This window comes from Haliotis cracherodii, unplaced genomic scaffold (genome assembly GCF_022045235.1).
Source record: "Haliotis cracherodii isolate W230 unplaced genomic scaffold, xgHalCrac1.p SCAF_9, whole genome shotgun sequence".
Taxonomy (NCBI): domain Eukaryota; kingdom Metazoa; phylum Mollusca; class Gastropoda; order Lepetellida; family Haliotidae; genus Haliotis; species Haliotis cracherodii.
The window spans coordinates 55,502,214-55,514,769 of NW_027266343.1; the positions used below are offsets into that span (position 1 = coordinate 55,502,214).

The 12,556-nt window shown below is 41.7% G+C and overlaps 1 protein-coding gene across 1 annotated transcript in view; it reads left to right on the forward strand.

Moving 5' to 3' along the window:
• Positions 1-12,556, forward strand: part of LOC139452268 (nuclear pore complex protein Nup107-like) — a 47,309-nt gene that overhangs the window by 10,437 nt on the left and 24,316 nt on the right. The window contains exons 7-16 of the mRNA XM_071233670.1: positions 1,420-1,576; positions 1,914-2,061; positions 2,854-2,925; positions 3,410-3,501; positions 4,012-4,090; positions 8,195-8,308; positions 8,834-9,010; positions 10,470-10,675; positions 12,075-12,123; positions 12,400-12,469. Coding sequence (XP_071089771.1) covers positions 1,420-1,576; positions 1,914-2,061; positions 2,854-2,925; positions 3,410-3,501; positions 4,012-4,090; positions 8,195-8,308; positions 8,834-9,010; positions 10,470-10,675; positions 12,075-12,123; positions 12,400-12,469 — 1,164 coding nt within the window. The remainder of the gene's footprint in view (positions 1-1,419; positions 1,577-1,913; positions 2,062-2,853; positions 2,926-3,409; positions 3,502-4,011; positions 4,091-8,194; positions 8,309-8,833; positions 9,011-10,469; positions 10,676-12,074; positions 12,124-12,399; positions 12,470-12,556) is intronic.

The following is a 12,556-nucleotide window of genomic DNA, read 5'->3' on the forward strand; positions in this document are numbered from 1 at the left end:
TGGCTGGTAGGCGGTTACTGCCCTTTACCATCTTATACAAGTAGGATGGCATGGCAGGTAGGCGATTACTGCCCTTTACCATCTTATACAAGTAGGATGGCATGGCAGGTAGGCGATTACTGCCCTTTACCATCTTATACAAGTAGGATGGCATGGCAGGTAGGCGATTACTGCCCTTTACCATCTTATACAAGTAGGATGGCATGGCAGGTAGGCGATTACTGCCCTTTACCATCTTATACAAGTAGGATGGCATGCAGGTAGGCGATTACTGCCCTTTACCATCTTATACAAGTATGATGGCATGGCAGGTAGGCGGTTACTGCCCTTTACCATCTTATACAAGTAGGATGGCATGGCAGGTAGGCGATTACTGCCCTTTACCATCTTATACAAGTAGGATGGCATGGCAGGTAGGCGATTACTGCCCTTTACCATCTTATACAAGTATGATGGCATGCAGGTAGGCGATTACTGCCCTTTACCATCTTATACAAGTATGATGGCATGCAGGTAGGCGATTACTGCCCTTTACCATCTTATACAAGTATGGTGGCGTGCAGGTAGACTCATGTCACCTTGGCTTCTTGCACAAAGCCATCTTAGCATTGAGATGATCACAACTCCCACTCTTTGACATGGACAGTTACTGTGTAGGATCGCTTTGTGGGACCCGACACTGATCCAATTTCAGTCACGTCATGTAATTAACAATTGTTCTAGGTTATAGAGAGGTAGCTCAGTAATTAAAGCACTGTCTTGTCACGCCATATGCCCAAACTCATTTCCCCACTCAGGTACACTGTCTAGCTTGATACAGCTGGCTAAGAGCAATGTCAAACCAAACTCACTCAGTCTGCCTGGAATTGCCACAAGATTATTACTTTTTCTATGTCAGAGAATGATTGGTCTTAATAGACATTCTGTTACTTTTTCTATGTCAGAGAATGATTGGTCTTAATAGACATTCTGTTACTTTTTCTATGTCAGAGAATGATTGGTCTTAATAGACATTCTGTTACTTTTTCTATGTCAGAGAATGATTGGTCTTAATAGACATTCTGTTACTTTTTCTATGTCAGAGAATGATTGGTCTTAATAGACATTCTATAGCAAGCTCACCTAGGGGAAGGGGCACAGGTGGCCCTTTCGTCTAAAATGCCACAATTTGCTTTGCAGAGTTGTGTCCCTTGGGCATGCCAGAAACCTATGATTGGGGTTTCTACGTTTCTCAGCACCATACCCATGCTCGTGGGTTTTACCAAAGTGGTAAACGTCTGAGATCTGCATTACTTAAGGCTTTCCTCCCACATTAAGTTGACATGCCGTGATATAACTGGAATAGTGTTCAAAGCAGCATTAAACCCAACTCACTCACTCACTCACTCACTCACTCACAGATCCATGTTGTCGTTGCAGCCTCTGCGGGACTCTATCGGGACTTCGAGCAGTGCATGAAACATAACTCCGGTCAGAACAGTGTCCTTGACCTTCTGCTAGACTATGAGAATGTTTGCTCCGACCAAGTCATCATTCTAAGAAAACTTGCAATCAGGGCGACCAAGCAGCAAGACAGGTTTGTCAAGTTAGGATTATTAAAAATTGTGTGGGGGGCTGTTTTGTTTATCATTACGATTTGTGAATATCATATCTTGAATACTACACTCCAAACTTATTTGTCAACCATACTGATGTGATTCATGTGAATCATGAATGTTTGGCAGGTCGACCTATATGATGTCTTTGACATGCAGCCAGATTCTTCCTCTCCAGACAATGTATGATGTGAGGATGGCTGGAATAAGAACTCTAATTAAAAATATTATGGCCTTGGTGATAATTTTGAAATCTGCTCGTCTGTAATGAGATCTGTGTTTGTGATCAGTTACTGATGAATGAATGTCTGTGTGTAGATTCCAGCGTACATTCGACACGTTTGAGTTGTTGGACAAGGAGAAGATGACATGGCAGCTGGTGCGGTCGCTGTACCGTGACCGCCTGGACTGGGGCGTGACTGGGTCCGAGGACGAGGAGGACATGATGGTGGACAAACCACCCCCTGTGAGTTGGAACAAAATTAAGTTGGAACAATGTAACGATAGCGAGAATCTTAACCAAGCATTGAAGTAGGTCATACTATCAACCACTGGTTTAAGAGGCTACAGTGATACTTCTGGAAAAATGCTGACTGCTTTGTAAACATTCATTCATTCATTCATTCATTCATTCATTCATTCATTCACGCTGGGGGGCAGTCGGGTAGCCTAGTGGTTAAAGCGTTCGCTCGTCACGCCGAAGACCCGGTTCGATTCCCGACATGGGTACAATGTGTGAAGCCTATTTCTGGTGTTTCCCGCCATGATATTGCTTGAATATTGCTAAAAGCGGCGTAAAACCATACTCACTCACTCACTCACTCATTCACGCTGGGGATTATGGTTTAGAATTGGTCCCCAGCAACCTGTGCTGGTCGTAAGAGGCGACCAAATAAATTGTGTGGTCAGTCTCAGTGACTTGGTTGACTGTGTGTCATCGCGCAGCATCGGTGTGGACCGTTCATAATCAGCTGAGTGAATTTTTTACTTAACCTGCATAATTCCTTAAATGAATTCAATGCTTATCTTACGACAACAAAAGACAGCGCTCAATGATGGTCTTGGGTGAAAAAAAGATGTTTTCTTTTTCAACTCCTGCTTTTTGCATGGAACATTGCAGTTGTAAGGAGTAATGCAGAATAAGTATACAAATGTAAAAAATATTTAGATTTTACTGATTTACAGGCTGCCGTCATATAGCTGGAATATTGTGCGTACAAACACTCACCTTGCTCACCTATTGATTCTTTTATATCAGGTGTCGAGTCCAAGTGAGCAGAACATCATGAAGACGTTGTTTGAGAAGGATAGCACTGTCAGGCAGAGTCAGGTAGGTCAGCCATATACAAATGTAGAATCGGTGGGTGGGGGAATTGTGTGGACGTTGTTTGAGAAAGACAGCACTGTCAGGCAGAGTCAGGTAGGTCAACCATATACAAATGTAGAATCGGTGGGTGGGGGAATTGTGTGGACGTTGTTTGAGAAGGATAGCACTGTCAGGCAGCGTCAGGTAGGTCAGCCATATACAAATGTAGAATTGGTGGGTGGGGGAATTGTGTGGACGTTGTTTGAGAAGGATAGCACTGTCAGGCAGAGTCAGGTAGGTCAGCCATATACAAATGTAGAATCAGTGGGTGGGAGAATTGTGTGGACGTTGTTTGAGAAGGACCACACAGTAAGGCAGCGTCAGGTAGGTCAGCCATATACAAATGTAGAATCAGTGGGTGGGGGAATTGTGTTGTTTGAAAACCATGTGAACCCTTGTAAGGGTTATGTCTATATATATTCCAAGATTTGTGTTTTGCCTTCCCCAGCTGGTTGTGGACTGGTTGGAGAACTGTGCTGAAGATAGCCTGTCCATGTTGGCTGACAACGTCAAGTTCTTCTCGGATCAGGCCGTTGCCTGGTGTGTACATGACATGGTTGTGTTTGCAACTTCAGACACTAAGCAAAGGTTTTAGAAGTTGACTAGCCTGAATAGTCTAACGTTTGATTTATCATTTTAGAAAACAGTATAGGTGTGAAAAAATGCCAGTAGTTAGCATGGTACTTTAACATGAGACAGTCTATCTTTGACTCGTGTCCTGAGGAAACGTCTGTTTTCTCGACTCCTAGGTCATCCCATAATGCAACATATTTTATGTCATTCTGACATTTGCTCTGCATTACCTATTTAATAGAAAACCTCACAGTTTGACTGACATTACCTTACGTACACGACAAATACGAGTTAATAATTGCATACCAATAGTGACCATAATTTAGTAAGCAGTGAATTTGAGTTATTTATTTTACTTTTACCCTTTTTCACCTCCAAAGAGGTTTGGTGACAGTTGTATTAAATACCTTTTCTCCCGCTGACCAAGTCTCACTGTTGTGTTATAAGTCTTAGTATGTCATGTCATCCATATTGTAGGGAGAACACCCTTCACCAGCTTCAGAACAAGGCCCGTGGAGTCCCTACTACTAGTGACAGAGACCTTGTAGACCAACTGGTACGTGAATGATACTGCTGGTGTACGTGTTGGTGAGGTAGCCTAGTGGTTATAATGATAATAATAATAATAATAGGCTGTTTATGTTGCTCATATCTCCACACCAAACAGGGTGAGGTGAGGTGAGGTGAAATGGGGTTTAGCGTCGTGTCCAAGATTATTTCACTTATATAGCGACGTGCATGCACATGTGTGTGTGTGTGTGGCTGCTTGTACTAGTCGGGACTGATGCCGATTTATAGTGCTAGCTCACTGAGATACCATGCCGCAGTTTAACATGAATACCCCACACAGACACAGTATACTGATTCGGAGCCGACCAGTCCTTGTTTTAGCCCCTTAATGCAGAGTGCCAGACAGGGTAACAACAAGTACCATCTTTTAACGTCTTTTGGTATGAAGCGTCCGGTGATCAAACCCCGGACCTTACGCTCTACCACTAAACCACGAAGGCAGTCTACACCACACAGGGGCATGCTCAAAGTGCTATTATTACCCATATGGGCTCAAATATGCAGTGTAATAACTTTTTGATATTTGCACAGTGTGCAATTAGTGATTCTCGAAGCAGATTGGTCAGTGGAACAAAGATCAATTTTCATTGGACAACGGAACTATTTTTTTCTCATCCCATTCATTCCCAAATCCACGCCTTTCCCTTCAGATGTTTTACGTGCTACAATCTCACTGATTCGAGATTTTTAAGACAAGACACATAGTTTCATATTCACAACATGATTTCACATTATCATTTTTTTCATTTATTTCACATGATTTTCATTTTACAGTAAAAACCAAAACTACGTCCCCGTTTGTAAACAAACATATGGCTGGCCATCATCCCATTCATTCCCAAATCCACGCCTTTCCCTTCAGATGTTTTACGTGCTACAATCTCACTGATTCGAGATTTTTAAGACAAGACACATAGTTTCATATTCACAACATGATTTCACATTATCATTTTTTTCATTTATTTCACATGATTTTCATTTTACAGTAAAAACCAAAACTACGTCCCCGTTTGTAAACAAACATATGGCTGGCCATTTGAGACCTGTCAAAGTAAATTACCTCGGAGATCTGACTGACATAAAAAGTTATTCGTATAATTCAACCTCTGAACACATTTAATGTCTTTGTTGTCAAAACTGCATATGGCCAGATTGAAGTTCCAAGATTCAGATTGTGATGTTGCCAGAAACTGTCTCTAGGTCGCCAAGATCATCACCACCAAGTCCTGGTTTGCGTCTGTGTTAGAGGGCTTGCTGTTCGATGAATTTTTCGACACCCCGAATCCAAAAATCGGACTTTGTATAGACAGGTTTGCCTTTGTGAACGATGATGACATCGATAACTGCCAATGAAAATGAAAACACAATGAAAAAGACCAAACTTGTGAAGTTGACATGAACTTAGTTCACAAATGAAAAACACGAAAAATATGACTACTAACACTTTCAACGATGGCATGAGAATAAAAACAAATTCATTTTGCAACAACATTTAGACTTTCCGAAAGACATCATAAAGATACACTATTTCGTACAATTTTGTAACGTTGTGTGAAGAAATAAGAACGTGACACTTTTTTATACAATGTATACGTTTTTCGTAACCGCGACGTCTGCAAAGTACGGCGCTGAGCGGTATGCAGGCTGACTGACGTCCGGGGACAATATGACTATGAGGTTAATGACACAGGAAAGGTGCAACTAAACATTATTATTTGCATCATTTGCAAATGTTTCATTTCGGCATGCACATCAGACAGTTCAGAATTCAGATCAAGGGTAGCATAGAGAGTTACCTTAGCGACATGATTACCAGCATCTGGTTGCGAAATCGATGCACTTTGCTTAATTCGGAGAGGTTTTGAAATCAAAACAAAAATAATTATAAAAAATACAAGGAAAAGAAAACTTACCCCAGCGAGCTGATCTTGTGTCCGACACTGAACTAAATGAACTCCGTGAATGCGGACAGTTTAGCACCAAGTCTCCAGATACCGTGTTTGTCTATCAACAGGTATTCGACCATTATGAATCACATCAAAATATCAACAAACTCCCGTCATCTGACTGTGTCCACTCCGCGTTTGACAAATCCTCCTGAAATCCCACATGCACATGTTTCCAATCAGTGACACTTGTCTCAAATCACACACGATGTTCATTAAACGTGTTGTCCGGATTAAACTGTAACGCCGGTTCTCTTGTCATTCCTGGTTTCGGCTGTCTCATATCTGGGTCAAGTCGGGTCATTCATTCCGACACTGTGACAGCAATCGTACTTTTCAAAGTTTACCTTCTTTTCGTAACTTTTCTCTAACAAACAAGACTTCTGTACATTCCGTCTATGTTGTTGTTATTGGTTTTGGCATTTTTGTCAAATGACATATAAAAAAATTGACAGGTTTTCCATGTTTCCTCTTCTCAATGTGAAATGCATGTATCTGCCGATGCACGACGGGGGCTGTCTGTCAGTGACGAGATCTTGTCAAAACAAGCTTTGATTTAAAAACCTGATGAACCTTTTTGGAAACCTGTCTTCTTTATCAATGCTAAATAGTGTACGGTGTGTAAATCGGACAGAAATATAACTGCAATAATGTGATCTTTACATTTTTTTAACAGAACTATATTTTTCACACGTAACAACACGTTAATTGAGTAATGCGGTTGGAATGAGTGGACAGTGTTTTTTCACACGCGGATTGATTCAAAACAGCTGATTCTTGATCGGCGACAATTGATTGTTTTTTTCTTGAAACATGTCTTTAATAGGAATATGGGTAATAAATAGAATAACCCACTCGGTACGAGTGATTACGGAAAATATGTCACTCGTGAAATTAATGTTTTAAGTTCCTCGCTAAAGCTCGGAACTTAAAACATTAATTTCACTCATGACATATTTTCCGTAATCACTCGTACCTCGTGGGTTATTCTATAATCATTACACCAGTCACTGGATCAGTGTGCGGACAACAATCTTTCTCAGCTCCCTGGGGAGTATACAACCCAAGCTACCTGTTACGCGCTAGAAGGTTAGCAACCACATTGCCATCTCATCCTACTGGGTACCTATTCACTGCCAGATAAACAGAGGCTCATTTAAAAAAAAGTCACTTGCCCAAGGAGACACCACATGTGTTACATGGGCTTCAGTGTGGGGCAGGACCAAAGCCCTAGAAACTCTCCGGAGTCAACCTGCCAAAACGTGGTCACCCATCCAAAGACTCTTCACGACCAACGTTGCTTAAATTCACCTGATTTATGACCTGCGTGTTAAAGCCCTGCTCTGATTGCCCTGCTCTGATTGCCCTGATGGGTAAAATGTGTGAAGCCCATTTTTTGTGACCCCATGGATATTGCTTGAATGTTGCTATAAAACTTGACTCCCTTGCTCGCTGCTTGAATACATTCTCTTTCATAACAGTACAACATTCGAAACACAAGTGTTTTTTTGTGTGAAATGTCCAAATTTGCCCCTGCAAAGATGGAAAGCAGCTGATATTAATGGTTAGATACATAGAAGATGTGAAAGGTTGACACTGGTTCAGCTCTAGAATCTGCCACTAGCTTATATTAATGGTTAGATACATAGAAGATGTGAAAGGTTGACACTGGTTCAGCTCTAGAATCTGCCACTAGCTGATATTAATGGTTAGATACATAGAAGATGTGAAAGGTTGACACTGGTTCAGCTCTAGAATCTGCCACTAGCTGATATTAATGGTTAGATACATAGAAGATGTGAAAGGTTGACACTGGTTCAGCTCTAGAATCTGCCACTGTGTTTTTTGAAGGAGTGAACATTACACCAGTATGCTGCCTTTGAGTAACCTGACCACGTTCAGCATCGTTCACACTGACCGAACCCCCAGCAGATGATCAGTTCAGCTCAAGAAAATAACCAGGGTGCCGTTGTACATAGCGATCTTAGCGCTAACGTGATCATAACTCCCATGCCTTAACATAGACTTGCGACAGTCGTAAGGCTAGGGTTACTTTGTACAACAGCACCCAGGACATTCACTGAAAGAGTATACCTTGTCCAATGTGCTGTCTGTGACCCGAGTTTCTCCATGTTCAACTTCAGGACCCGGATGCCCCGATCCGTCAGAGTAAGATCCTGGACGACCTGGACAAGGAGGACGAAACCCGACTCCTACAGCATCTGTTTGCCTGTATCCGGGCCGGGCAGCTCGACAAGGTAGCCAACTGCCTCCCTATGTCTTATTCTGGTCATGTTGGTCACCAGTAAGCTGCGAAGCACCATTTATTATTTCTGCCAAATGCAAACTATGTATACAGTAGGTTAAGCTGCAAGCAATAGGGTACAAAAGGTTTAATGACGAAACAAACTAAATAAAGAGGAAGAGAATCTATGGATGTCGACTTCTTTATTATAAGGAACATAACATTTCGGAGTATATACGCACTCCTTCATCATGTCACCTGATGAAGGATTAAGAAGTAAGTATATACTCCGAAACATTTTGTTCCTCGGAATAAAGTTAACATCCATAAAGTCTTCCTCGTGTGTATCACTTCTAAATGCCTTTCGAAGACTTGAAACTATACTAACACTGCACAGATGGCCACGATGGCACCATGTTCAGATGACAAACATTTTTGGTCTTTGATAGTTTCTTGTGTATAGTAACTCTAAATCATATTCAATGTTTGGTGTTTCTAGTCTTTGATGTATTGTTTGATCATGTTTCGTGTGTGGCAGGCACAGGAAGTGTGTCAGACGTGTGGTCAGTCATGGCGAGCAGCGACACTAGAGGGCTGGCGCTTGTTTCATGACCCCAACTATGAGAGCCTGGGTCACGACGGTCAGATCGGCTCTGTGCAGGGCAACTCCTACCGCGATGTGTGGAAGTTGGTGTGCTGGAACATGGCGCAGGAGGTAGGTTCAGCCTGTCATACTTTCTCTATAGATACAAGTTATCTAGAATAAGTCGTCAGCAACCCATGCTTGTCGTATAAGGCGACTAACGGGATCGGGTGGTCAGGCTCGCTGACTTGGTTGATGCATGTCACCGTACCCAATTGCGTGGATCGATGCTCATGATATTAATCACTGGATTGTCTGGTCCAGACTCGATTATTTACAGACCGCCATCATATAGCTGGAATATTGCTGAGTGCGGCGTAGAACAACAAACCAACCAACCAACCAACCAACCATTCTGTATATCTGTGTACATCTGTCTGTATTCCTACACTACGCCTGGATCCATTCCCATAGTTTTCAAGATCTCAGATCACCTGCCTTGATTTTTATTAGCCAGTTAGATTTGCTAAGAACAACTGACCAATCAGAAGTTAAGTTACAAACCAGCCTCAAAGTTGGGTTGCCGGTCCCATTGATTACCGTGGGGTTTGCCAGGAATTCAACATTGAAAAACTGACTGACATGCATAAGAAAGCCCTCCTAAGACTTTTTAAAGGAAAGGATGTCTTCGTCTATTAAAAATGGTGGTGGTTTGGTTTCTAGGCAATACAAGTTACCTCCCTTACCCATTTCCATTCTCCTTTTCTCGCTGTTTGATTGGTCAGCAAAATGTGAATGAAAGTCAAGTGCAGGTAATTGGAGATTGCCACGGGAATGGACCCTGGGGTGTGTGTAGGTTTACCAAAATGCAAGCCTTGGAGATATAGAGGATGGGCAACTCCTACCCAATGTCAGTATAAAACAATGGACATACTGTGTGTGACAAAAGGCATGTATTGGTTTACCTAAGTTGTAGGTACCGGTAATTAATTTTAAATTAAAATTATGACACAAATTCTACAAATGCGTATAATTCAGGTTTTGTTCAAACTGAAATGGAGCTACCACCTTTTATATCACTATGTTGAAATGTGAAAAATAAAACCCAGAAAAACAACAAAAAGTCAACATGATGTTTATGTATTGTGTTGGTTGAAGTTCCTGAGTAACTAAGCAGTATTCCCCATGAACGCCATTTTGTTTCTTTTAGACCTATCAAGGTCAAAGCGAGAGTACCACTCTGGAACATATCCCTTCCATTTGTTCGGCCTACTGCAGCCACATGTACTGCTAACGAGTTATCTGTCTTTGTCCCCACGTTTCATTTAGAGTTATCTCCCTTCCTCAAATGCTTGTGTCTTCTATACCCAACTTGTTATTAGGAACTTAAGAACCCGTCACAGACGAACTTGAATCCTCGATCCGAAAATTATTTTAGCCAGCCAATCAAAATGCGAGGACACAGCTCTCCACTCTCAATTCGTTGATCAATGCGCGAATAAAAATATACCGCTGCGAATAATCAACTGCTGGTGATTGGAGATGAAGCCCTGTTATTGGTATTACCATGACATACTGATTGTTTCCGCAGTCCAAGTTCAACCTGTACGAGAAGGCCATCTACGCCGTGTTGAGCGGGAACCTGAAGGCCGTGCTGCCCGTGTGCCGCACGTGGTACGACTATCTGTGGGCGTACTACAAGGTGATGGTGGATGTGAAGGTGGAACAGGAGCTGCGTCTCAACAGCATGGCCGACCGCCTGCAGGAGGACATGCCCAACGAGTACTGGGAGAAACTGTGAGCACAAGGAGTGTAACGATATCTTGAACTATTGCAATTGTTTGTCTTACGATAGTGCTATATCAATAGGAATATTTAAATGTCCATAGTGTCATCAACAGTATGCATGACAATCGATAGTTTCAACAGTTACAATTAGTTGTTTTATTGATAATACATATTTTATGTGAATTTCAACCTGTCTGTGTGTTGGTTAGCAAGGATTGTGATGACTTCAGGGAGTTACTTCTCTTTGGTTTTGTTAGCAACAGGGAGAAAATGTCTTTGACATTGTCAGACATAGTGAAAAATAGTCCCAATAGTCCTGGTTAGCACAAGATAGGATGAAAGAAAAGGATTGTTTGTTTTGAAACTATTTTTTTTCTTCTCCAAAACTGTATCATGATCGATTGGGAGATTTGGAATCTTGTGTGTCGTTTGTTCGTTTTTTAAAATTAATTGTACACTTATTAATGAACTTTGAATCTCAAATACTGCATACATTCGGACCGTCCGATTTCAAAGTTCTTGTGTCATTCCTTTAGGTATGTTTGCCAGCCCATTTACAAAGATAAACTATCTTCACTTGATCTATTTTTATTGTTTGATTTTTTAAGAGAATGTGTTTTTGACTCATCTTACATGCCGACATATCTTATTGTAAGAGCTGTGTAATATGGTGTGAAGGAGGAATAGTTGACTGTACTTGAGTCGGCTGCAATGAAGTCGCATTACTTCAAGTCCTAGGACCATCAATAAGTTAATCCTAGTTTTAGTGCCCCTTGGGGATTCCGGGGTAGAATTGGTCCCCAGCAACCTATGCTGGTCGTAATAGTGGTCAGGCTCGGTGACTTTGTTGATGATGTGTCATCATAGCCTAGCGACATGGATCATTGCTCACAGTATCATTCCCTGGATTGTCTGGTCCAGCTTTGATTATTGACAAACCACATCATACAGCTGGAATACTGCTGAGTGAGGTGTTGAGAAACAAACAAACATAGTGTGTGGCAAGTGGTGTGCCAGTATGTACCATAGTGCTGATAAGGAATATGTCGGGTCCCTGACAATAAGTTCAAGTTGACAAGACAACTTTGAAGTGTTATGCAGCCTTTGTGCTTGACATTTGTGCAATGAACCAGGGGTGGTTGTGTAACCTAGTAGTTTGCTTGTCATGCCAATGACCAGGGTTCGATTCCCTACATGGCTATAATGTGTGATGCCCATTTCTGGTGTTTCCTGTCATGATATTGCTGGAATATTGCTAAAAGCAGCGTAAAAGCATACTCACTCACTCACTCACTCTAGCCACCCACCCACACTCACTCACTCACTCACTCACTCACTCACTCACTCTAGCCACCCACCCACACTCACTCACTCACTCACTCACTAAACCTTCCTTTCTTTGTTATAGCATAGAACCCAGTCAAGTGTTTCAAGATATTGAAGCAAGTTTTGATAAGGTAATAGTTGTAATGTACTTAATTGTGCTACGGCAATTTACACCTTTATTGATGCTAGATGTTTCATAAGCTGATCAGTTTTCAGTCATATGTGGTAAACAACGGCAAAAGTGTCCATATTTTAATTTAACAACTTCTGAAACCCACTTCGATCAGATTTCTGAAATCGTTTATAATGAAGAATTACATCATTTTGTAAGAACCATGCCCCCTAATAAATCTCTAGATATGTGTTACCCTATTTTGATGCCATGCTATATTGTCTGCTTCTGCCAGTTGGTGAGGTCAGAGTCCCAGAAGTGGTTCCATGTCATACAGAAATACATCATCCTAGGAGATGTGGATGGTGAGTTGACACTCCATCAATACCTCATCACCAGTCACTTAGAATCCCTGCATTTACGACCGTCTCCGTGGTCTAGTGGTAGAGGAT